Raw genomic sequence first — 25197 nt, forward strand, 5'->3', positions numbered from 1 at the left:
ATATTTGCTTAAGTCTTATAGATTTGAGAGGGAAACTGGTTCCTGGCATCTGTCTTGGATCAGAGGTCCCTTGGCTGGATCGGGACGATATGGGATTGGGGGGGGGCAACTCCCATCTCTTGCGGGGGTGCAATTAGTGCCAGCACCATCCATTAAGAGTTTGGGTGTAATCTTCGACACCTCCCTTTCCATGGATTGCAGCTATAGCAAAGGTGGCATTTTTTCATCTCCACCAAGCTAAGCAGTTGGCTCCTTACCTTTCTCGTCGTGACCTAGCCACTGTGATCCACGCGACGGTCACCTCCAAACTTGATTTTTGTAACTCACTCTACATGGGGCTGCCCTTGAGACTGACCCAGAAACTCCAGCGTGGGCAGAATGCCGCGGCGAAACTCCTTACGGGGTCCTCGCTGCGGGATCACATTCACCCGGTGCTATACCAGCTGCACTGGTTCCCGGTGCAGTACAGGATCAGGTTTAAGGTGCTGGTTTTAACCTTTAAAGCCCTATACGGCCTAGGACCCTCGTACCTATGGGACCGCCTCTCCTGGTATGCCCCACAGAGGACCTGACGGTCTTGAAATAAAAACATCTTGAAGGTCCCAGGCCACAGAGAGGTTAGCCTGGCCTCAACTAGAGCCAGGGCTTTCTCGGATATGGCTCCGATCTGGTGGAACGCTCTGTCACAAGAGACTAGGGCCCTGCGGACTTGACATATTTCCGCAGGGCCTGCAAGACAGAGCTGTTTCACCAGGCCTTTGGCCAAGGTACAGTCTGACCCCCTCTTTTGGTAATCCTCACAGAACTGTAGCCCAATGGTTGCCATTAATTGATTCTGAATTGTTTTTAGAATGAATTGATTTTAGAATGTATTTCAATTAATTGATTGTGATTTTATGTAAACTGTGTTATTTTTACTGTTGTTAGCCGCTCTGAGCCCGGCTTTGGCTGGGGAGGGTGGGATATAAATAAATTATTATTATTATTATTATTATTATTATTATTATTATTATTATTATTATTATCAGGATGTCCATCTCTGTCTCAGCTCATTCTGCCTCTCTTCCCTTTTCCTCACCTTCCCTCAAAACAGCAAATGTCACTCTGGATCCAGACACGGCTAATCGTATTCTTGCCCTCTCCGAGGATCGCAAAAGCGTGAGGTTGGGAGCCCCGCGTCAAGACCTGCCCGACAACCCCGAGAGATTCGACACAGTTATTTCCGTGCTGGGAAGGGAGGGATTTGCAGCAGGCAGGCATTTTTGGGAGGTCATTGTGGAAAGAGAGGGAGAATGGGCAGTTGGGGTCACCAGGAAGTCACTGAGGAGAAAGGGCTCCTTTCACTTAAGTTCTGAGGAAGGGATCTGGGCTGTGGGGAGGTGGGGAGGAGAGTACAAGGCTTTTGACCCGCCTGATGTCCCTTTTCTCTTCTTGAGAGGGGAGCTCAAGAGGATCCAAGTGTTTCTGAATTATGAAGCAGGGGAAGTGACTTTTCTCAACGCCGATTCAGGAGCCTCTCTCTACATGTTCTCAGGAGCCTCATTCTCTGGAGAGACCCTCCTCCCTTTCTTCTATCTGTGGGGAGAGAAAACCCACCTCAAAATTGCCTGAGGAGACAACTGCGTCACACGCTCAGGCAGAGTTTCTTTCCAGACCGGAATGGTTGCTCTATAAAGCAAACACTTATTAGCAGTTGAGGGAGGATTCACTTCAGTCACAATTGGTAGAAATAGCAAAAAGGGGTTTCGCTTTTTCATTCCATTCCCCACTATCATTTAGTTCTTAAGGAGGCCATTTACACTTAACAGTACCCTGAAATCTATTTTTTAAAGGGGTTCAGCTTCCATCACTGTCAGTCCTGGGTTCTATTTTTCCCTCTCCACCTGCCCACAAGACCGTCACCAGCAATTTAGATGCGGATATTATTAGACTACAGGAGTTGATCACTACAAAATAATCCCTCCTCCGACGATGTTGTGGTTGCTCATTGCTTTTTCGACCTCAGACAGGAAGGAAATGAAGAGAGGCAGGGCCCCATCCTCAGCCCATTTGGTGAACACAGTTTCTCCTGTCCACACTTAACAAGGTACATTTCCTCGAATTCAGTATAACTTCCTCCTAGCTAATTGCACATAAGATTGCTGCCTTAATGTTTTCCAGTAAACTAGGTTCTCTTTATCATGAGTAGTCAATTTGTTATTATTTTTTGTTAAATGTATACATTGCTTGATTGTGCAAAATAAGCAGTTTACAAATGTCTGATGTCTCTGGCCGCCTGCTCTCATCAGCCCTAGCCAGCTTGGCCAGGGGTCAGGCTGCAGCATGATGGGAACTGGAGTCAAGCAGTTTCTTGAAGGAACCACACTCCCTACAATTCACATTGAGACCTCTGCAGCATAGCTGTCAACGTTTCCCTTTTTTAAAAAAAGGGAAATTCACTTATTCCGAATAGGATTCCTCGCAAGAAAAGGGAAGAGTTGACAGCTATGCTCTGTGGTAAACCCCCCCCCCTCCGATTTATGGGATACTCCCCAAAGAAGAAATTTTTCCCCCAGGTGAACTTCCTTGTTCTCCTAGACTTTAATCATACTAGTTTAATACATCCTAATTCTTAGAATTTTTTTGTGTTTCTTCTTGCTGGATTTTAGTGTGGATCTTCTTGTTGTTATTCATCTTGTGTTGTTTCTTATGGAGCTTACTTTATGCTGGTTATTTTTAGTTGACTGAATTTGTATTTTGTATGTTTGTTGATAGTATTTGTACTTCATTTTCCATAGTACAGGCTTATTGAGAGCAATGGTAGAAAAGATTTCTGTGAACTTCATCATTCAAATGAATAAAAGCATATTTCTTGGGGGAGGGGATTCTTTCCAACTCTTAGGGGGCGGACCGCCCTGGGAGTCATCCCTGTGGGGAGTGACAAAAATATTAGTTTTAATTTTTTTTTAAAAAAAATGGGCTCACGGCTGAACTCACAGTTCAGTCAACAAACGTAATGAAACGTGGCTGGCACTGGGCGCCACACTGCGGGGGCCAGCGCTTACTGCGGGGCCTGCAGCATGCCCAAGCCAGGCGTCTCTCCTGGGAGTGACGTTGTGGCTAGAGTGCCTGCAGGCTCCGCGCTGCCTGAAACGGCAGAATAGAGAGGCTATGGAACAATGCAGCTTAAATATTTGTGACTTCATTTGTTTACAACCATCCCTTGTTACTATTCATCTGCTCCCCCACAATAAAAAAAATAACTCCTAGGAGTAGGGAACTTTTTTATAAAATAAAAACGCTTGCATGTCCTTGACAAAGGTAAAGGTAAAGGGACCCCTGACCATTAGGTCCAGTCGTGGCCGACTCTGGGGTTGTGGCGCTCATCTTGCTTTATTGGCCGAGGGAGCCGGCGTACAGCTTCCAGGTCATGTGGCCAGCATGACTAAGCCGCTTCTGGGTTTACCTTCCCGCCAGAGCGGTACCTATTTATCTACTTGCACTTTGACATGCTTTTGAACTGCTAGGTTGGCAGGAGCAAGGACTGAGCAATGGGAGCTCACCCCGTCACGGGGATTCGAACCGGCGACCTTCTGATCGGCAAGTCCTAGGCCCTGTGTTTTAACCTACAGCGCTACCCGCATCCCCTTTCCTTGACAAAAGCCTCATGTAAATAAGAAGAGTAAAATGCTTAAACTTTGGGGGAACTTGTACAGAGGAGAACAAACGGAGGCGAGAAATCATTTGAGCGCTCTGAATATGACAGAAGGTGCACACTAGTCTTTGTGAACATCAGAAAGGAAAGAAACAATAATGATGTTCAGATTTCAATATATTCTGTGGTTTGACTTGCCCATGTGAACTAGTATTATTCATCTGTTCAGTTTTTAGTCTGCCCACCCAAAAAGGCCATACACTGTTCTCTCTCCACCCCCACCCCCCATTTTATCCTCCCAACAACCCTGTGAGGGAGGCTAGACTAAGAAAGAACAATGTCAGCTAATGTGCGTTGTGGCTAGGCCTGCACACACACTGCACATTTGAAGCACATCACCCCTTGGAAAATGTAGTCGATTTCCATATTTATAAATGTAATATATACAGGAAATTTATATCATATTTCACAATATTACTGTATTGTGCTAATACTTGCCAGAAGTTGCAAAGGAAAACAAAGCCCTTGGTGGAAATTGTGTTTATCAGTGAGAGGGGAAATAGTGGCACCCAGTGGATGATCTAGGTATTGCAAGAGATATTTCAGGGGTTGCCAACTTGGTGTCCTGTATGTAAGAGAGCGAGAGAAAGAGGAAGGGAAAGAGTGACACCTCTCCGCCAACACTCCAAGCTTCTATACATGTTTCTCTCCTGCATGGGTTCTCTCGTGAATCACAAGCAAGAGCCTCCGACTGAAGCTCTGGCCGCAGCATTTGCAGTGATAGGGTTTCTCTCCCGTGTGGACCCGCTCGTGCCGCAAAAGGTTACACCGGATGCTGAAGCTCTTCCCGCACGCCGAGCACTCGTACGGCTTCTCCCCCGTGTGGGTCCTCTTGTGCCGCACGAGGGTCGACTTCCGGCTGAAGCTTTTGCCACAGGTTAAGCAGCCATAGGGCTTCTCGCCGGTGTGAATTCTCTCGTGAGCGACAATGTTTGCTCGAATGTTGGACGTGGCCCCGCAGTAGGAGCATTTGAACTTCCTCAGCCGTTTCTTCTGGTTCTTGAGGAGGTCCAAGCTCTGGCAGAGGCTCTTCTCGTAGTCGGTGCTGGCGATGCTGTTTCGTGGGCACGTCCTGTCGCGGACGACGTTTTTGTGGAAAGTCTGGCCACTTCCTTCGCAGAGGAAGGCCTCCTGTGCTATCTTCCACAGAAAGCTTTCCTGGTGCCTTTCTGGTCCCCCATTGTTTCCAGGGATCTTTTCTAACTTGGGAGCCTGGAAGGCATTATCTTTGGCTCTTTCTAAGGATATTCCGCTGGATCCCACATCTCCAGCCTCGGGACTTTTCACATGAAAGGGCTCCTCTTCATTCTCCAGCACTGGGTCTTGGACTCCTAGGAATAAGCAGAGAATCATTATCTGTGGGCCTGAGACAGAGCTTCTGCAAAGACCTGAAGGAGCGTCTCCACCCCTATCGTTCAGCCCAGACATTGAGGTCCAGCTCCGAGGGCCTTCTGGTAGTTCCCTCAGTGTGAGAAGTGAAGTTACAGGGAACCAAGCAGAGGGCCTTCTTGACAGCGAGACCCTCCCTGTGGAATGCCCTCACATCAGATGTCAAGGAGATAAAGAATTGCACAACTTTTAGAAGACATCTGAAGGCAGCCTTGTATCAGGAAGTTTTTACTGTGCTGGAAGCAGCCCGGACTGGCTGGGGAAACCCAGCCAGATGGGCGGGGTATAAATTAATCATTATCATCATTTGGGAAGGGGCCATTGTTCAGTGGCAGAGCATCTGCCTTGCTTGAAGAAAGTGCTAGATTTCATCTCAGCATCTCTGGGAAAGGCTGGGGAAACACTCCTGTCTGCAATCCTGCAGAGCTGCTGCCAGTCAGTGTGGGTAATACTGAGCCAAACTGGCCAGTGGGTCTGGTTCAGGTTAAGACAGCTTCCTACGTTCTTCTACCAGTGGAAAAGGGGCTCCAGCAGCTGACCGTTTTGCGCACACCAATCCTTACCCAGCGGTGTGAATTCCATGGACAGTTGCATCTTTGCAGAGTCTGGTAAATCTTGCTCTGACTTGGAGGCATTAATAAGGGTCTCTTCCAAGAGCCCGGGAACCTGGAGTGGAGGAAAGGGAGAAGTCAACAGCATGCATATGTTTCTAGGCTGTAGGCAAGCAGTGAAGGCTTCCCATCTAGTTGGATGCTGGACTCGATTCCCCATTGGACAGATCCAGGGATCTGGGAGCTGGCTGAGGACAGACCAAGCTTGGTGAGGCCCAGTTGCCCAAATAACCCAGCCACCACTCCAATTGGCACCTCAAAGTGACTAAAACACCTCATACGCCTCATACCTTTACTTCCCGTCTCTCCGACTCATGAAGTATCAAGAGAAAATCCTCGGCCAGGACCGCCGCCTCAGCACATGTCCCTGGGCCCCTTTCCCTCACCCAGTTCTGCATCTCCCGAGGCATAATGGTCAAGAACTGCTCCAGGATCAGCAGATCTAAGATCTGCTCCTTGGTGTGTTTCTCAGGAGTCAGCCACTGGCAGCAAAGCTCCTGGAGCTTCCTGCAGATCTCCCGGGGGCCCTTGGCCTCATGGTAGGACAGCTGCCTGAAGTGTTGTCGCCGCATCTCCATCCTGGCTGCATCCCCCTCCAGAGCCTCTTCAACCTTCACCGTTGGAGGGGAGTCTAGGCTCCGACACGCCTGCTGGGCCTCTGCAAGGAGGTCAGGCAGGGTCTGAGTCAGCCATGCCCCTATAGGCCGCAGGATGGCATTGGATGTCCCCTTCAAGGGAGCCTGAGAAGACTTTGAGTTCTCCTCCAAGGTGGGACTGGGCAGCTGCAGGTGCCGCCACTCTGAGTGAGAGGATTTGGCTGTCTTCAAGAACTCCTGCCACTGGGCCTCCCAGCGCCATTCTCGGCCTTCTTCCGGCTCTTGTTTGATTTGTTGGGGGGCCACCCCAGTCAGGAGCTCCTGGGTGGTCTCAGCTTGGACAACACAAGGATCTCTTCCTCTGCCTTTTGGTTTGTTCCCAGGCTCGGGTCCTGTTGAAGCTTCCTGCTTTTCCATTTTTGTTCCTAGCTTTGCTTCTTGGAGGAAGAGAAGAAAAGTCTTTTTTATCACGTGATTTGAAAAAGGGGGATTTTATTTATGTAAAAATTTTATAAACTGGTTAAAGATTTTAAAACCCTTAAACAATATAAACAACATTTTAAAAAAATTCAACAACATAAAACCAGTAATACTGGGTAGCTTGGTTGGTGAGAGCATGGTGCTGATGATAATGCCAAGGTTGCATGTTTGATCCCAGTATGGGACAGCTGCATATTCCTGCATTGCTGGGGGTTGGACTAGATGACCCTCAGGGTCCCTTCCAACTCTACAATTCAATGATTCTATGTATCAACACAGGTTAAAACTCTGCTTCTAAAATAGAGGACTTTCCTTTGACCTGCTCTAAGTGGAACATCTTCCCACCCCATGATGTTGGCCGTTGAAGATCCTGTTAATATTGCTTTGAGCGGTGCATTTTATGAACTGTACTTTTACTGTGCATTTTCTTTTATACTGATACGTACTAATCTTCTTCACGACTTTAGGGTGCCTTTAGGCTAAAAAGTGTTATATAAATAAACAATCCCATACCAAAACAAATAAAAACAGGAATGTACAGATCCATACCTTGCATAGCTTCTGCCAAAGAATCTTGGGAACTCCAGTTTACCCCTCACAGAGCTACAATTCCCAACACCTTCAACAAACTCCAGTTCCCATAATTCTTTGGAGGAGTTCTAGGTGCTTCCAAGGTATGGTGTGGACATGTTTGATCTTACGGGTCAAGGAAAACTTTGGCAAAAGGATAGGTCTCTACAAGCGACCTTACAGAATTTCCCAGCATGATCTAAGTGATCTTACAGGCCTATGCAGAGGCAGGCAGTCTTTTCTGCTAAGTGCACCCTGAGTTGTTCAACACAGAGATAATCTGGAGGCGACCAGAGGAAAGGAAATTGAAAAGTTAATGATTTATATTCCTTCATTGATATCAACTGTAATTGCACAAGCTGAATTTAAGGTATGTGATTGAAACCTACCTGAAAATAGTGACAGCCTGGATGCTGCCGTAGTGCAGCAAACAAACCCCAAAATCAGACTTTTGCGGTCAGGAAAGTGATGGTTGAAATGTATTGGAAAGTGTGGGATAACTGATGTACATACCATGAATTCAGTCTCAGGAATTGTAATTTACCCCTCACAGAGATACAATCCCCAGTATCCTTAACAAACTACAGTTCCCGAGATTCTTTAGGGCAGGTGGGAGAAATGTGCTATAAATATGTAGAGTGTATGCAGACACCTAAGCTTCCTGCAAAAAAAATAATCAGAGGGAATGCTCAACAAATAGCCAACATTATCTAACCTCCCTGCAAAAGCAGGCTCAATGGCCATCTGCAAGAACCCTCCTTTCCTTCTGACACACACAGATGCCTGCCCCTTCTGCTTTTATCCCTCCTTCCCCTGAATCCACTTCCCTGCTTAAACTCACCTGCTCCATGTAGCTTTTGCATAGCACCTTCTGGGAATACTGTATTTACAATCCTCCAGTATCACCAAGGATAGCATATGCTCCTAAAAGGGGAAGTTTATTATTATTTTAAATAACCAGGAAGGAAATAACAGCAGGACAGGAAGGGGGTTGGTTGCCTCTTTCTTTTTAGCTCTCTGTGCAGCAGTGCAGGAAAGTAGCTTCATCTTTTAAAAACTCTCATTCTGTCTCCTTTTCACACACATACATGCAATGCACAGACATTCCCTGGTCCTCTCTAGGCAACAGAGCTCTGTGCAATTAACCCCATGAGCATCTCTGCAGAAGAAGCGAGCTGGATTTCAATGAAATGACTAAATGTAAAAATTAGGGCTGCTGCCCCTACCCCCCCCAAAAAAACCACACTCCTGGCCAGATGCCTAAATCAAATGATATAAAATGAGAAGAGGGTGGGGAGAATACATGTGTTGCTTACAACCCAAGTCAATGCATGTTTACTCACTAAGAAGTCCCAGTGTGTTTTCTCCCAAGCAAGTGAGCATATTCATTCATTCATTCATTCATTCATTCATTCCAGGGGTAGAGAATTTGTTTCCAGAGGCGTAGCGTGGGGGGTGCAGGGGGGGCCGGCCGCACCGGGCGCAACATCTGGGGGTTAGGGTTAGGGGGCGCAAATCCACGGATTAGGGCGCGCAAATTACTTGCCTTGCCCCGGGTGCTGACAACCCACGCTACACCACTGCTTGTTTCACCCTGAGCGCCACATTCCCTTCTGGGGTGGGGGCACATGTCAGCAGGGGCCAGAGAAAAAAGGGGGGTGCAAGTCATTGAAATTTTGCCTTTGTGCAGAAAGCTACTTTCCACAACCAACACCCCTCCTCTAGCTAAGTAAAAACACTCAGGGTGGGTGTGAAGCAGGGCCAGAAAGGGGGTGTGAAGGGCCACTTTAACACACAAACACGGTTCCCCCATTGATTCTATTGCACAGTATACCTAGCCCTTTTCCAGGAAGGTCCTCTCCAGGCTGCTCACATAATTAAAAAAAAAATCATTAAAATATGTATCAAAATGAAAAGGGAAAAAAAGAATAGCATCACAGCTTCAATGCTATTCAAAGTTTCTGGGGAATGAACACCACAGAAATCATTGAAATGTACTTCTTCTTTTTGTTAGAGTGTTTATTAATTTTCCAATAAAAAACATCCAATTAACATATTAAATCATAATCCAATAAAAATAAAAAACTAAAATAAAAAAAATGAAAAGGGAAGTACAATCTGGGAAACGCAAGGTGAAAAACAGCAATGTTTAAATCAGCATAAAGCAGGAATGCTGAACCCAGTGTTTTCCCCCCTAGAAAAACAGGTGCTGGTGCTCACTATGAGGTTGTTACAGTAAGTGCTACACATTTTAACAACCAAAGAGAGAGAGAGATGTGCTAGTACTGCGTACCCTTAAGTGCCCCCTGGGGGGGGAGCACTGGCTGATTCTATGGGCCTCAAGTTGTTGTTGGGACTCCTGCTCCCATCCTCACTCATCTCGGGAACAGTCACTACAAACCAGGGGCGCAATCCTAAGCATATTTATTTCATATTTTCACCACTTTATTCGGTGAGTTTTTAACCCCAGGTGAGCCTGCCAAAGGACGCCACCTAAATCATTAGAAACAACCACTGTAAACAGGCAGAAAATAGGCTGTGATTATCTCAAGTTTAATTATATTTGCTGCTAAAAAAGAAAAACTGGCGCAGCAATTGCAATTCCGCTACAAAGAACGAGGTCCGTGACAGCTGACAGCTGCCTTTCAACTGCTGCAACATCCCCCCTCCCCCTCTTCCAGCCAAAGGGGAGGGGCCGGAAGAGGAATCCAACGCCGTTCCATGACCTATCTAGGAAAGCCTATCTAGGAAATTGGTGCGCTCTCTCTCTTCACTTAACCCTTTCAGGGCCCCTTTTCAAACAAAGGATATTCTCTTTCATCGAAGGAAAGGGGCGGAAAGGCCAGCGTGACCCCCGCCAGCCCCCGGCCCCTTTCAGATTAATACAGCCTTGCAGGAAAGACGTCAGGTTCCCCACCCCACCAGGCAGAGCACATGCCATTTTAATGCCGAACCTTCTCTTTAAAAAAATAGAAATAAAAATGCATAGTTCATGAAAGCGCCCCGTGGTTCTCTAATGGTTAAATCAGCGCAGTTCAGATGGCTAGAGAGGAAGAGGGTTTGGGGAGGGAGGAGGAGAATCTTCCTTCCTGCCGAATGCAATCTTCCGGAGCTGGTGGTCGCCGCCTCTTTCTTCTTCTTTCTCCCCTTGCAAATTTGCAAGCTGTTCTGTTGCTTTTTGTTAAAATGCATGCCTGATTGTGTTTGCTAGGAAACTGCAGCTTCCCTGCCAAGAGCCCCTGTCATCGCAGCTTCCATTGGGAGGAGCTGGAAGGAGGCCTCGCCCGGGACCGGTAAGTTGGAAGGCGGGTTTGCCTGGTTCTTGGGGAGCAGAAAAGCTGCAGGCGGGGGAAGAGGGGGAGGGGGCCTCGACATCCCATAATTTGCGCTCTCCTTCCGCACTTCCATTCAACAGCTGGGTGTGCAATGTAATTAGCGCGGTGAAAATCCATGCTGTGGGGAGGAGGGAAATAAAATCTCAGACAAATAATTGCAATAAGAGAAGCAGGGCGTCAGCCCTTTCACTGAAAAGCAGTCAGTTCCCCCAAAGTCGTTTGGGAGGATAAAGTCTTAACTTGCTGGTGGAAGGACAAGGAGGGAGGCAGTCTAACCTCTCCAGGGAGGGAGTTCCATAATCTGGGTGCCAACACCAAGAAGGATCTGCCCTGCACCCTCAGCAAGTGTCCCTGGGAGAATAGGTTCCCACCAAGATCCCAGAGATCAGGCAGGTTCATACGAAGCAATGCAGTTTTTCAGATGCCAAGGACCCATCTTGTATAGGACTTTACAGGTCACAACCAGCACTTTGAATGGCCCGGTTGTAACAAGGGTGTCATACACTATTTTTAACCATCCCCGGTCAGCAATCTCTCTGCAGCTCTTTGATCCCGTTGAAATTTCTGAGCATTTCGCAATGGCGGCCCCACCCAGAATGTGTTACAATAATCCCAGCAGGATGTAACTCAGGCATTTGGAAGACATTAGAGCCAACGAGGTTTTGGTTTCATATCAAACTCCACTTAAACGCATACCGGAAGTTCTTACTTTCCCTTTACCCACTAACAAAGAGCGGTGATAATCTTATTTATTACACTGTGTTTATTTGCTAGTAGTACTTTATCTGGCCTTCACAAGCAGGTCACTGGAATGGACTACAACAATATAAATACAATATTAAATTGAAATCGCTTAAAAGTGCTGCATCTCAAAGAATGGGCTCGTAAGCCACCAGTGGGCCTTGGGCCTCCTTTCAGGTGGGCTTCCATACCACAGCCTGGCTGGAGGGCTTTTCACATGCCTGCCATATCTCCTAGCAATGCTGTTGCCTCTAAATTGGGCCAGTGCTGTGGCGAAAGCTCAAGCCAGGACCAGTAGTTCCTCGTTTCCTGAGCAAAGATGACAAGGAAGCCTTGTGTGTTTAGAGATGTAAGGCCTCCATCTTCTGAGAGGAGGCCAGAGGAGGTAAAGGTAAAGGGACCCCTGACCATTAGGTCCTATCGCAGACAACTCGGGGGTTGCGGCGCTCATCTCGCTTTATTGGCCGAGGCAGCCGGCATACAGCTTCCGGTTCATGTGGCCAGCACAACTAAGCCGCTTCTTACGAACTAGAGCAGCGCACGGAAACGCCATTTACTTTCCCGCCGGAGCGGTACCTATTTATCTGCTTGCACTTTGATGTGCTTTTGAACTGCTAGGTTGGCAGGAGCAGGGACTGAGCAACAGGAGCTCACCCCGTCGCAGGGATTCGAACTGCCAACCTTCTGATTGGCAAGTCCTAAGCTCTGTGGTTTAACCCACAGCACCAAGGGCTAGTATTATTTGAAGTACATTCTCCTACAAAGGAAAGTTGATATTCATTACCACAGTTTCTTAAAAAACTGGGACTATAATGGGATAAGAGAATAAAGGTGTTTTTGGAAGAAGGGATAAACGTAAAAACTCTAGGGGGGAGGAAAAAGAAAAAAGAAATTGCCAGCTTGAGGTCGGGTGGGAGAATAAGGTACCTGCTGAGTGTGGAAATGTTGCAGGAATCTCCAGTCAATGACGACAGACACTGGAACTTTCCAAGGAAGGTTAGCATTTATTGACCTGTGCAGGTGACCCCAGTGAGATATCTCTCAAAGACTGAGGCCCCGAATCCGTTTAAGGGCCCTTCTTATAGTGAGTTACAAACGAGCAGGCAAAAAAGAGGAACTTTACTCAAGCAGGCAGAATAACAGATTAGCTTCTCCCCTCCCCACTCCTTGTTCGCCCAAACTGCAAAGTACAGGGTTAAGAACTTACCGTAATTCGTTCCAGAGGTCCGTTCTTAACCTGAAACTGTTCTTAACCTGAGGTACCATTTTAGCTAATGGGGCTTCCCACTGCCGCCGCACGATTTCTGTTCTCATCCTGAGGTAAAGTTCTTAACCCGAGGTACTACTTCTGGGTTAGCGGAGGCTGTAACCAGAAGCGTATGTAACCTGAAGCATCTGTAACCCGAGGTACCACTGTAAGAACTTTCTAGTCTCTCCCCCACCCCACCCCGCTCCTGTCCTGTCTGCATCTGCCAGCCTGTGCTGGTTTCTTGCCCATACAGCTGACCTGTGCAAGTTTAGAAACAGACACCAGACATCTTGTGACTGACTTTCTTAAATAGCCAGCTTACACAGCATTTTGTAGCAAACTCAAAAGTGGGGGTTGTTGGGCTTCTCTCATTTCTGATCAGAGCCACTTTCTGTATAAAAACAACTTCCAGGGCACAAGAGCACGTGCAAAGCTCTATTACACAAGTTTCAACAAATAGGTAGATTAATTCCTGCATTTTCTGAGAAGGCATGCATACAGATGGCTAGACTGCTTACAGAGCAATTTCTGAGTGGGGGGCGGCTATTGAGGCATATAGATTCTAATTCCTCCATTCATCAGTAAGAGAACAGGAAAATATAGTACTTTGAGAGGCATGTGGGTGTTAGAAGGGGGGGAAATAATAGATAAAGCCATTTCCATTTTGTTCAGCAGACTCCACAATATCCCTAGAGAAAATGTCTGTATTTACGGTAACTTGAGGGAAGCTGAGCTATGGTACTCCTTGCCACTGACTCCCCATGTGTTCCCACGCTCAGTTCAAAGTGCTGGTTTTAACCTTTAAAGCTCTTCATTCATTCAGTGTTTTATTTGTATGCTGCTTTTCCACCCCCCAGCCCCCCCCCCCAAATTGCTCAAAGCGGCTTACAACACATAAAGCGGAGATGTATTTCAAAGCCAAGCACTGCAAAACAGTTACAAAGCTGCACAATAAAACAACAACACAATATCAAATACAGCAACATACGAAACAACGGCAACATTTCAGTACTATAAATATAAGAAGATAGCGTAATATCCAACAGCAAAGTTAACAAGGAAGCTTGACAGTTTCACCTTGGTCCTAGAAACACCTTTCCCATGATGTTATTTTTATTTATTTATTCATTCATTTATTAAAATTGTATGCTGCCCTACATTCAAAGATCACAGGGCAATTCCCAACAAAAAAATTACAAAATATGAATACAAAAGACATAATGAAACAAAAACAAACTAATAGCACCCCCTCCCACAAACACATTTAAAAGGCCATATAATGTAAATCAGCCAAAGGCCTGGTTATAGAGAAATGTTTTTGCCTGCCACCTAAGGGAGAGAGCATTCCACAAATGGGGAGCCACCACAAAAAAGGCCGTTTTCATGTTGCCACCCTCCAGGCCTCTTGTGGAGGAGGCACACGAAGAAGCACCTCGGATGATGATCCCAGGGCTCAGTTGCTCAGAAGAAGAAGAAGAAGAAGAAGAAGAAGAGTTTGGATTTGATATCCCGCCTTTCACTCAGAGTCCCTCTCCTCCTACAGCACCTTGCAAGTCTTCCAAGACAGGAGGTGGGGTAGCTGGAAACACCTCTCCCCTAATGTTGCTCTTCACGGCTTGGTGACAGAATGCTCCGCATGTGCCTGCTCGTGTTTTCACCTGAGCAAGCTCCGTCTTGCCTGATCTTGGAAGCTAAGCAGGGTCAGTACTTGGTTAGTACAGTGGTACCTCGCGTTAAGAACTTAATTCGTTCTGGAGGTTCGTTCTTAACCTGAGGTACCACTTTAGCTAATGGGGCGTCTTGCTTCCGCCACACCACCGCCATGCGATTTCTGTTCTCATCCTGAAGCAAAGTTCTTAACCCGAGGTACTATTTCTGGGTTAGCAGAGTCTGTAACCTGAAGCATCTGTAGCCCGAGGTACCACTGTACTTGGATTCAAGACTTCCCGTGTGTTACCATAGAAACTGAATTTCTGGTGGTGGCATCTTAATTATAAAATGCACTCACCTGATGTCTACTTTGGTGCCATTCTTGCATCAAGCTTTTAAAAAAAATCCTGGCTTGTTCTAGGGCAGGGGTAGGCAACCTAAGGCCCGGGGGCTGGATCCGGCCCAATCGCCTTCTCAATCTGGCCTCAATCTGTTTTTACATGAGTAGAATGTGTCCTTTTATTTAAAATGCATCTCTGGGTTATTTGTGGGGCATAGGAATTTGTTCGTTTTCCCCCTCCAAAATATAGTCTGGCCCACCACAAGGTCTGAGGGATGGTGGACCAGCCCACAGCTGAAAAAGGTTTCTGCCCCCTGTTCTAGGGTAATTGAGTGGGGATCACAACTCTGTACACAGCCTTGAAACAGTGGGAAATGAATGCACTAAAATAAATCACTCCTTGTAATAATGCGCTCACATGTTGAGCGCTGACAACTTTTAAGCCACAATGGGGTTGCGTAGAAACAGAGGGAGGTATAGCCAGGATTGCAGGAATCCAAATAATAGAATCATAGGAGAAGCGACCCTGAGGATCAGCTAAGCCCAACCCTCTGCAGTGCAGGAATATGCAGCTGTCCCACACAGGGATTGAACCTGCAACCTTGGCATTACCAGCATCACACTCTAAACCAACTGACCTATCCATGTTTGCTGATGTACAAGAATATACTGTCGGAGGGAGCGGGGAGTAAGTGGGATTGGAGAATGAAATGAAGTGTCCCAGCTAACTGGAAGCCTGAAAAGCAGCCTTTCTCTTTGGAGGTGAGAACACAATGCACCATTTTTTGCTGCAGGTTCCACTTGTAAAAAAACAAAAAAAAATACACTTCTTACTAGGGAGAAGAGCAATGTTCTCCTGGTTGCCTCACTTGTTGTTTGTGCTTTTTGTCCTTCAGGGCAGCCACAGACGAGCGAAGACGTCTGAGGAAGATTTGCATCGGACTGAGCTCTTGGGGTCTGCTTATTGTCATCATTATTATTGTTGTTTATTGAATTTATATACCCCCCCATACCCGGAGGTCTTAGGGCTGTTCACAGAAACTCTTATCATGGCTGGAGTTCTGCCTTGACTTGCTGCCACCTTGCTGTAATTGCAGTTACGAAGCAAAGAAGCTTTCCACTACGTCGGCCTGAAAGGGGATGGAGGGACAGAGCTTAGCTAGGATCGTCGCTTACTAAAAAAGAGAGAGAGAGGGTGGTTGTGGGTGGAAAATGACGACAGAGAAGGCAGCAGAATTTTCGCCCCTGGACCTTCATGAGTTTGACCAGCACGTGAAGCCAGAAATAAAAATGGAGAGGCGAGAACGTGGATCCAGGAGAGGGCTGCAAAGAACCGGGGAGACCTCCCTGGCCTCCGAGGTGGAGACTGTTATTGTTGCAGCATCGCCGCAAGGCATTAAACAGGAAGTTGGCGAAGGACCGTCGTCCCGGCAGTGGGACAGGCAGTGGCAGGACTACCCAGATGCCTCAGAGTCCCCTCTGTCAGGGCAGGGAGACCTGGAACTGGAAGAGACAGGATTGACGGACGATGTTAAGGATTCCCTTTCCCACTCCGAAGGAGCAGCGTCCACCAGCCGGTGGGCTAAAGGCAGGACAAGGCCCCAGCTTGGGTTGGGACGCACCCGGACAGCCCAAGAGGCCCAAAGTGTGAAAAGCGACAGTGGGAGCAGTGACGAGCAGGCAAGCGAGGCCGAGGCCACAGAGTCCATCAGTCCCGAATGCCAGCGCCAGCGCTTCCGGCAGTTTGGCTATGAAGAAGCCGAGGGGCCGTGGGAGGCCTACTGTCAACTCCGGAAGTTTTGCCACCAGTGGCTCATGCCAGAGAGGCACACCAAAGAGGAGATCCTGGAGCTGGTGATTCTGGAGCAATTCTTGGCCATCCTGCCCCCAGAAATGCTGAGCTGGATCCGAGAACGCGATTCAGAGAGCTGCTTCCACGCTGTGGCCCTTGCTGAGCATTTTCTCCTGAGGCAGCGAGAGGCTCAGAGGCAAGACCAACAGGTATTTTCTTCTCAACGGTCCTGAGCAGGCTGTGCTATTGGTGGTAGGATATTGCAAGCTGTGGTACTTAGCTGGCGGCAGTAGTGGGGAACCTGGGGTCCGTGGGCCTAATTGGGGCTACTTAAGCCTCCCAGGTTGTCTTGCCGGGCCATTTGAGCCCTGTGCCTTTGCAAGCACAGATGATCACAGCAGCAAGCACTGAAAAATCAGTTGCCAATCAGTACCTGCAAAGCCAAACAGGTCACCTGACATTGTTTTGGCGTCAGGTGATTGGCAGGAGTAGGTCAGGATCCAGCCCGCCAGTCTTTCCCTGGCTTACGGGATGAGTCATTCTGGTAATAGTCGCTTTGTGTGACTGGGAGAGATGCAAACAAGGTCAAGCAAAAATGTCCCATGGAGCACTTTTCTTATAAGGAAAGGCTTTTTTGCTTCCGGAGGGGGGAAGATGCAACAAAAGTGGGTAGAGACATGAGCAAGATTTACAGCATTCATGCATAAAGTAGAGGAGGAGACAGAAATGTTTTTGTTCTTTGCAGTGCTAGACTTTGCAGCAGGGTGATTGGGGTGGGAAATATCCTCCAGTGAGATTGATGATGAGTAGATTCAGGACATGGAGTGGGGTGGGCAGGAAACCACACTACTTCAAGCAAAATGTGTGGGTGAGCTTATGGAACTCGCTGCCACAAGATGAGGTGACAGCCACCTGCTCAGACAGCTTTAAAAGGGGATGAGGAATTTGTAGCGAGTGAGCTTACCAATGGCTCTTTAGCCACGATAGGTGAATGCAGTATATACATCTCCGTCTTGGGGAGGGCTGTTGACTTTCAGACCTGCTTGTGGGCTTCCCATAAGCCTCTGACTGGCCATGGCAGGAAATAGGATGTTGGTGTGATCCAGCAGGACTCGTCTTATGTGCCCCACCCCTGAGCCATCTTGTACTGAAATTCTCTCCCGTTGTTTCAGGTGGGAATGAAAGAGGAGGCTGCTATGAATTTCTCTGCGGGAGAAGGTTCTTCGATGGATCTGACCCTCAGGCAGCTCTACAGGGAGGTCAAGGAGGAAGGGGAAGATGAGGAGGAGGAAGAAGAAGAAGCCAGTGTGCTAGGCAAGGATGAGTTGCACTGGAAGCAAGTTGTACACTTGCTTATCTTGCTCTTGTTTCCTTTTCAAAACTTCTGTTACATATGCCATTTTGCTCTGGAGACGGGTGGGTGTTGCCATAGCTGAGCACATGTTCCACCACCTAAGTTCACAGGTTCGATTCCTAGCATCTTCCAAATCAAAAAGGATTGAGTACCAGCTGACAAGGAAACCTTCTTTGAAAGGTTACAGAGAACATACAAAGCAGAACATGCTGGGCTCAATGCACAAATAATTTGGCCTGGTATAAAACAGGTTCTACCCAGTGGATCTGTTAGATAAATGAGGCGCTGCCCCAACAACTAGGGCAGGGCGATATATTGATATGTCACTCAAAACCAGTTTGAAGTCCATATCGTGATATGGGCTTAGTTATTGACCTGGCAATATATTGCGAATTATGTCTGTGTGTTGTGCAAAAATTGCAATGTGGGGAAAACTGCGAAGCCAGCCAATGCCTTTACGTAGCTCCATCCTTATTTCAGACATTGGGATATATTGATATATCAAGATGTTTAGCTGGTGATATATCACAAAGTTGAAAATCACCTCCACCTCCAGACATTGTCCTATATCATGGGTAGGCAAACTAAGGCCCGGGGGCCGGATCTGACCCAATCACCTTCTAAATCCGGCCTGCAGACAGTCCGGGAATCAGCATGTTTTTACATGAGTAGAATGTGTCCTTTTATTTAAAATGCATCTCTGGGTTATTTGTGGGGCATAGGAATTCGTTCATTTCCCCCCCCCCCCATATAGTCCGGCCCCTCACAAGGTCTGAGGGCCAGTGGACTGACCCCCTGCTGAAAAAGTTTGCTAACCCCTGTCCTATATCAATAGATCACAATGTTTAGCTGGCGATATATCGCCAATGTTGAAAATCAGATATGGCCCAGGTTTACCATCAAATTCAAGTTTTCCTTTGCCAGATGACTTTTTTTTTAATCTTTTAAACTTACAGCCACCCCAGCTGTTGGCACTGCCTGTCAGCTTCTTCCTTGGGGTTGGCACTTGTGGAACTCAGCAGAGAGGGAGGGAGGAGGCTGGAGATACAGCTGGAATTTATTGTCCCCGCCTGTCATTGATTCTGTTGGTCTGCTTTCCGCCCTACCAGCTCCAATGGGCACCAGCCTCCACTGCTTCCATGTTCGTGCATAAATGCTTATTGTAATTATGGCATGCAGGACCTGCAACAACGTGTTACACCATGGATTGCCTCTTTTCAGGATTCCAGCCACTTCAGCCCATTCCCTCTCCTGGTTTGCTGTCCCACAGCTGCCCCTCCTCCCCTAAAACGTCAATCAGTATTCTATGGCCAGTGAGCAAGTTCATCTCTCCATCGACTGTTTTGTGGGTCCCCCTCCCCCTTTTAGGGTTTTCTTCACCAGATTATTTTTGTGCACTTCTGCAAATCTCGGGGTTCCACACACCCTCTTCTGTGTGAATGGAGTCGTTCTGCCAGGGGCATAGCAAACAAATAAAAATATTTAACTAACTGACCAATCGCATTGCAGGTAGCTTAGTTCTTCCCTCACACCACCCCAAATCCTGTGTTTTGGCTACATCAGCAATGCCACTCGCAACCTGAAAATCAGATATAGGAAGAATAATGGTTTTCATTATTCTTATATTAATATTAGGTGACGAAGGTCAGGATGAAAATGACGGGATGCCACTAGAAGGAGAGAACTGCCAGGACTTTGAGGAGACAATTTCAAAACCAACGGAGCCAAAGGAATACGGAACAGAGGAGCATAGGAATGAATCCGTTGCGCCGGAGGGTGAAACGACAGCCGAACAGGAAACCCCAAAATTAAAGAGGCCAAGTGATAGATTGTTCCACGGCCTCAACAGACATCAGAGGAACAACTCGGGGCAGGAACTCTATGACTGCTCCGATTGTGGCAAAGTGTTTATCTCCAGAGCTGGCTTCATCATGCATATAAGAGTCCATGGCCGGGAGAAGCCGTACGAATGTGCAGACTGCGGCAAAAACTTCCGGCGGAGCTCACATCTCAATAACCACAGCAAAATCCATGCGGGAGTGAAGCCGTTCAAATGCTTGGACTGCGGGAAGGGGTTCAGTCGGAACTCAAACCTTATTTCACATCAGAGAATGCACACGGGTGAGAAGCCATACTCGTGCTCCTCCTGCAGCAAACAGTTTTGCGACAAGTCGAGTCTGGTGAGACACGAGAGGCTTCACACTGGAGACAGGCCGTACAAATGCACCGCATGTGGGAAAAGCTTCAGCCAGAGCCACCATCTCATAACGCACCAGAGAAGCCACACGGGCGAGAAACCGTACAAATGCCTGCTCTGCAGCAAAAGCTTTTGCGATCGATCGACTTACATTAGGCACCAGAAAAATCACACGGGGGAGAAGACGTTCAAATGTTCTGAGTGCGGCGAAAGTTTCAGCCGGAACAAGCACCTCATTAGACATCAGAGCATTCACACAGCCAGGGAGTTGTACACGTGCTCAGATTGTGGCGAAAGCTTTTGCCGCCGGTCAGGCCTTAAGATGCACCAGAAAATCCACACGGGGGAGAAGCCGTTTGAATGCACAGATTGCGGGAAGAAGTTCAATCGCAGCACAAACCTTATCAGTCATCAGAGAATCCACACTGGAGAGAGACCCTACGGATGCCCTGACTGTGGGAAAAGGTTCAATCGCAGGACACACCTTGTTAGCCATCAGAAAATCCACGGACCGAGGAAAGAATCTCCAGAAACGATCAAAACCGAAGAAGAGCTTCCATCTGACGACGTCTTTTTGCACCCATCTTATATCATCACAAGAACCCTGTGAGGTAAGCAATTGAATTGAAGAACTGAATTGAATTGAGTTGTAAAAGTCCGTACAAATACTCTTATTGGGAGAAATGACCTGACACCCAGGCAACATGTACTTCATGCAGATTGTTGGCCTGTGACCTTTTGCATATTTCATTTGTGTCCGCCAGCTTTTTTATTCCCTCTTTCCTTTATTTAACCTTGTGACTCCCTCCCCTTTGCTCTCAAATGTTCTATCAGACCCATAGCTGTCAACTTGCAGATTTGAAAATAAGGGACCAGCTGCCTCAAAAATAAGGGATCAGCAGCCAAAATAAAGGATCAACAATTACTTTGATAAAATGCATATTTTGTTGCGTGCAAATGGCTTTAGATATGTATTAGGTCCATAAATTACCATATAGCATATATTCAACACACAAAAACAGCAACAATTTGTTGTTGACAAAGCACAGCTGGACATAGAAGAGGTCCCATTACCTTCAGTAGCTTATTTAAGGGACATCATCAATAAGGGACAGCAGCGGGACATGGCACTGGGATAAGGGACTGTCCCGCCAAATAAGGGACGCTTGACAGCTATGATCAGACCCCCAGAGAATTACTCAGGCACCTTCAACTCCCCAACCCTGCTCCCCAGTTTCAACTTAAAAACTCCCCTCTCTCCATTGAAATTACAGTGGTACCTCGAGTTAAGTACTTAATTTGTTCCGGAGGTCCGTACTTAACCTGAAACTGTTCTTAACCTGAAGCACCACTTTAGCTAATGGGGCCTCCCGCTGCTGCTGCCGCACCGCCGGGACACAATTTCTGTTCTCATCCTGAAGCAAAGTTATTAACCTGAAGCACTATTTCTGGGTTAGCTGAGTCTGTAACCTGAAGCGTATGTAACCCAAGGTACCACTGTATAAACCTGGCTGCAAACCCTTTGCAAAGTCTGCTGCACGAATAAACCTCATTCCTTGCATGCGACTTACTTGAATCCCACCCTCTCTCTGTGCCATACTAGTTTTCCATGTGCAGGCCTTTAAAACAAACACAGAGCATCGTTTTCATCCTATGCAGCCCTGACCCAGGTTTATCCCATAACTGAGAACTAACCCTAAATTCATCTATGGAACCATCAGCAAATCGCCTAGCCATCTATCACTAGATCCTGATCTACAGTCTTCTACCCATCCTTACCACTCAGTAGTAGAGCTCCGACTTCGCCGTCAGGTTCAGTCCCTGCCATTCCCTGTATTAAAAGGACTAGGCAGCTAGCATTGAAAACTAGGTTGCTAGTGATAAAGTCTGCCCTGAGATCTGCTGCCAGACAAGAGTGGATAACACTGACCGAGGGAGACAAATTACCCGACTTGGTAGAAGAAAGGCCTGATGTGTTTTGAAAAACAAAAAGGTCACCATCAACACCATATTTTTAAAGCACATTCCCCACCCCAGGGAATCCTACAGGTGCTGGTTTCTTGAGGCAGTGGCGGATTTGGGTTCTATGGCTCCCTGTGCGAGGCCTAAATTTGCCCCCTGCCCCAATCCTCACACTGTCTTCCCAAAGCCTTTGTGAAGGAGGCACTGCAAAGCCCAGGTAAGGAGGTGCCCAACTTTGGGAAGAAGGTATGAAGGCTCTGACAGGGCCTTCTGACAAGGTTACCAGATTTTTTTCAATAAATCCGGGGCACTTTTCAACTTCAATGGATTTTGTCAGGGGATTGATTTGTAAATCCAGGGACTTGTCCCTGGGAAACGGGGATGTCTGGTAACCTTACCCTAAAGCATGGGTAGGCAAACTAAGGCCCAGGGGCTGGATCTGACCCAATCGCCTTCTAAATCCGGCCAGTGGACGGTCCGGGAATCAGTGTGTCTATACATGAGTAGAATGTGTGCTTTTATTTAAAATGCATCTCTGGGTTATTTGTGGGGCATAGGAATTCATTCATTTAAATTTATTTTTCCAAAATATAGTCCGGCCCCCCACAAGGTCTGAGGGTCAGTGGACCGGCCCCCTGCTGAAAAAGTTTGCTGACCCCTGCCCTAAAGCTTTCTCACCTTCCCAGAACTGGGAGAGCACTAGCTAGGCTTGGGGAAGGAGGTGGGAGGGAATTGTACCTCTTTGGGGCAGGAGGTGAGCTACAGTTCCTGGGATTGTTTTGTGCTTTTAAGTGCATGGTGTCGATGCGACCAAATACAAGTTCGGAAAGAGGGGGTTTGTGGGTTTGGGTAAAGACAAAAGCAACAAGGATGTATACACGCTTTTAAAAGAAATGCATTCTTATGCAGGGCTGGATCTGAAGAAAACTGAAGAGTAGAGACCTCTAAAGGATGCTGTTGTCAAACTGAATTGGAACCTGATCATCTCTCTGCTTGTGGAGCGGAGTTTCCGTCCAAGTGGAAATCGAATGACTTGCTGCTTGGCCGAATGAATTCTCTGCTCTCTGGTTCCTTTCCCCCTTGTGCTTATAGTTATCTCCCCTTCTTTGCTCCCCTGTGGATGTACTTCATCTTCCTCATGCCTTTTTGAAAAGTATGCATCTCTTTATGCCATTTGTGTGCTGTTTGGAAAAATAAATAAATAGAAGGAAGAGTTGGAGGCGGATGAGTTAGGCATTTGTAGACCTATGTAGCTGTAATCCTGTGTGCACTTAGCTGAACACAGCGGGGAATTACTCTGGAGTAAACCTACATAGGATTAGGTTGTGTAAATGGGCTTTATAGCTGCTGGCAATGGGGGTGGTTACTTTTGTATGGGGTGGGGGGGTGGGATTAGGTTCTTGCTCATTTTGGTGTTTTTGATGTTCCTTCAACCCAAAGGGATAGTTGGCAGTAGAGGTGGAATTATTTGTGAGCCAGATCAAAATAATTGGTGGTGGTGTAAAAGTGGGTTTTGATATATTCCTGGAGGATGGGCTATTTTTCAAGGTATACAAGACCTTTTGAATGTTCACATTCAGCACTGCAGCCAGCCAGCCAGCCCGTGATGCCCTCTCCTAGGATATTCCATTCCATTCCCCTCTTCCGAACAAACACATAGCACTTGGTTGCCACTGAGCATGCTCAGTCCTTATTGGGCTGTTCTGGGTTTTTTAATATTGCGGGGTTAGGGGGTCTTTTTTCGTATTTCTGCAAAACCTTGGTGTTCCCTCTGAGCATGCTAATACCTCCCTTCTTGTTTCTCGGTGACCCGTTTTTGAATAAATGCTGTGAGCATTCAGCACCTGAGCTCACCACAAGAGGTAACGATAACTATATGGAGCCCCCTGTTTATGAGCAGTTTACCTGCGAGAGTAGTTGCTGATAGTCAACAGCAGGGAGGGGTTGTTTCCTTTGTGTCCCCTTGGCTTTGCAGTGGGGCTATTCTGGCCCCCCTCCCAATGCAGAGTAGCTCAGGGGGGTGGATCAAGTAAGAAAAAACTGGTTTGATTTTGGACAGAACGTTTCCTCAGAGTTGCTGCTTTCTTAAGGATTACGGAACCTGCTCAGAAGGAATCTACTGCCTTTGCTTTGTTCTTCTTTGGTTACTTAAAATTTCCTGCTCTTTTCAAAAAAATTAAATAAAATGTTTGTTTTTTATTATTAAAAAAAGTTAGTCAGGTTTTTTGTGTGAGGGTGGGTGGATCTGATTCACTTTCTCCTGTGTGTCTTGCTTAAGACTGGGGCCCTGTCTGCACGTTACATTTAAACCAGTATCATACCACTTTAAACAGGTACATCTTCTCCCTAAGAACCATGGGAAGTGTAGTTTCAAGGGTGCTGAAAGCCTTAGAAAAAACCCCTCCCCATTGCCCACACAGAGCTACATAGTTCCCTGTGAAGAGGGATTGTCTGTTAAACTACTCTGGGAACTGTAGTTATGTGAGAGAAGTAGGGGCCGCCTCACAATTCTCAGCATCCTTAACAAACTACACTTCCCAGGGTTGTTTGGGGGTGTCTGTAGTAAAGGAGGGGATCTAAACCCACCATCTAAGCCAACATCACAATCCGATAATACGTGGAAAAGAGACAGGAATGGGGAATGTGGGGTGGGTGTGAAAGCCGTAAACTATACTAACTCGTTTATTAGGGACGTGGGTGGCGCTGTGGGTTAAACCACAGAGCATAGGACTTGCCGATCAGAAGGTCGGCAGTTTGAATCCCCGCGACGGGGTGAGCTCCCGTTCCTCTCTCTGTGCTCCTGCCAACCTAACAGTTTGAAAGCACGTCAAAGTGCAAGTAGATAAATAGGTACCGCTCCAGCGGGAAGGTAAACGGCGTTTCCGTGCGCTGCTCTGGTTCGCCAGAGACGGCTTAGTCATGCTGGCCACATGACCTGGAAGCTGTACGCCGGCTCCCTCGGCCAATAAAGCGAGATGAGCGCCGCAACCCCAGAGTCGGCCACGACTGGACCTAGTGGTCCAGGGGTCCCTTTACCCTTTACCTTTACTTTAACTCGTTTATTACAACAGAAGAATCTGGGGTGGGTTGGACACGGCTCTCTCAGGTGACAAGGCCTCAACCACAGAAACCTAGGTGTAAGGGAGCCGTTTTTCCACAAAAATAGCTCAGAAACAGCAATTTTGAGATTTTGCCCCAAAAGCTCAAGAATTTTTCAGTTCAGATTTTCACTTTGCA

General features: G+C 47.2%; 4 protein-coding genes across 8 annotated transcripts in view; 3 read left to right on the forward strand and 1 right to left on the reverse strand.

Moving 5' to 3' along the window:
- LOC310699271 (uncharacterized protein) overlaps nucleotides 1–3248 on the forward strand; it is a 65555-nt gene extending 62307 nt beyond the window's left edge. Inside the window, 1 exon segment of the mRNA XM_083486893.1 lies at nucleotides 1094–3248. Within this exon segment, the coding sequence (XP_083343019.1) occupies nucleotides 1094–1611 (518 nt within the window). The 3' untranslated portion in view covers nucleotides 1612–3248.
- Nucleotides 1–25197, forward strand: part of LOC310701289 (uncharacterized protein) — a 229835-nt gene that overhangs the window by 146043 nt on the left and 58595 nt on the right. The gene's annotated exons all lie outside the window — the stretch shown is intronic.
- On the forward strand, nucleotides 1210–24171 carry LOC310701274 (uncharacterized protein). Of its 3 annotated transcripts, XM_083491928.1 has the most exons (6): nucleotides 1210–2086; nucleotides 10552–10633; nucleotides 15552–16656; nucleotides 17620–17761; nucleotides 19437–20609; nucleotides 22870–24171. In XM_083491928.1, the coding sequence occupies exons 3-5, from the start codon at nucleotides 15868–15870 to the stop codon at nucleotides 20606–20608; spliced, it is 2103 nt and encodes a 700-aa protein (XP_083348054.1). In that variant the 5' UTR covers nucleotides 1210–2086; nucleotides 10552–10633; nucleotides 15552–15867; the 3' UTR covers nucleotide 20609; nucleotides 22870–24171. The 3 variants fall into 3 exon arrangements, with proteins under 3 accessions (XP_083348054.1, XP_083348052.1, XP_083348053.1); XM_083491926.1 differs by lacking the exon at nucleotides 1210–2086 and having other exon boundaries at nucleotides 10122–10633; XM_083491927.1 differs by lacking the exons at nucleotides 1210–2086; nucleotides 10552–10633 and adding an exon at nucleotides 14177–14235 and having other exon boundaries at nucleotides 22870–23180.
- LOC310701554 (uncharacterized protein) lies at nucleotides 4160–12542 on the reverse strand. 3 transcript variants are annotated; one of them, XM_083492644.1, is made up of 5 exons: nucleotides 12344–12542; nucleotides 8182–8264; nucleotides 5985–6727; nucleotides 5647–5749; nucleotides 4160–5025 (listed from the first exon to the last, which is right to left on the reverse strand). In XM_083492644.1, exons 2-5 carry the CDS (start codon nucleotides 8201–8203, stop codon nucleotides 4328–4330), a joined length of 1566 nt encoding a protein of 521 aa, XP_083348770.1. In that variant the 5' UTR covers nucleotides 8204–8264; nucleotides 12344–12542; the 3' UTR covers nucleotides 4160–4327. The 3 variants fall into 3 exon arrangements, with proteins under 3 accessions (XP_083348770.1, XP_083348771.1, XP_083348769.1); XM_083492645.1 differs by lacking the exon at nucleotides 12344–12542 and having other exon boundaries at nucleotides 5985–6724; nucleotides 8182–8685; XM_083492643.1 differs by lacking the exon at nucleotides 12344–12542 and having other exon boundaries at nucleotides 8182–8685.

The sequence above is a fragment of the Podarcis liolepis genome, assembly GCF_965112155.1.
Source record: "Podarcis liolepis genome assembly, chromosome: 2".
Lineage (NCBI taxonomy): Eukaryota > Metazoa > Chordata > Lepidosauria > Squamata > Lacertidae > Podarcis > Podarcis liolepis.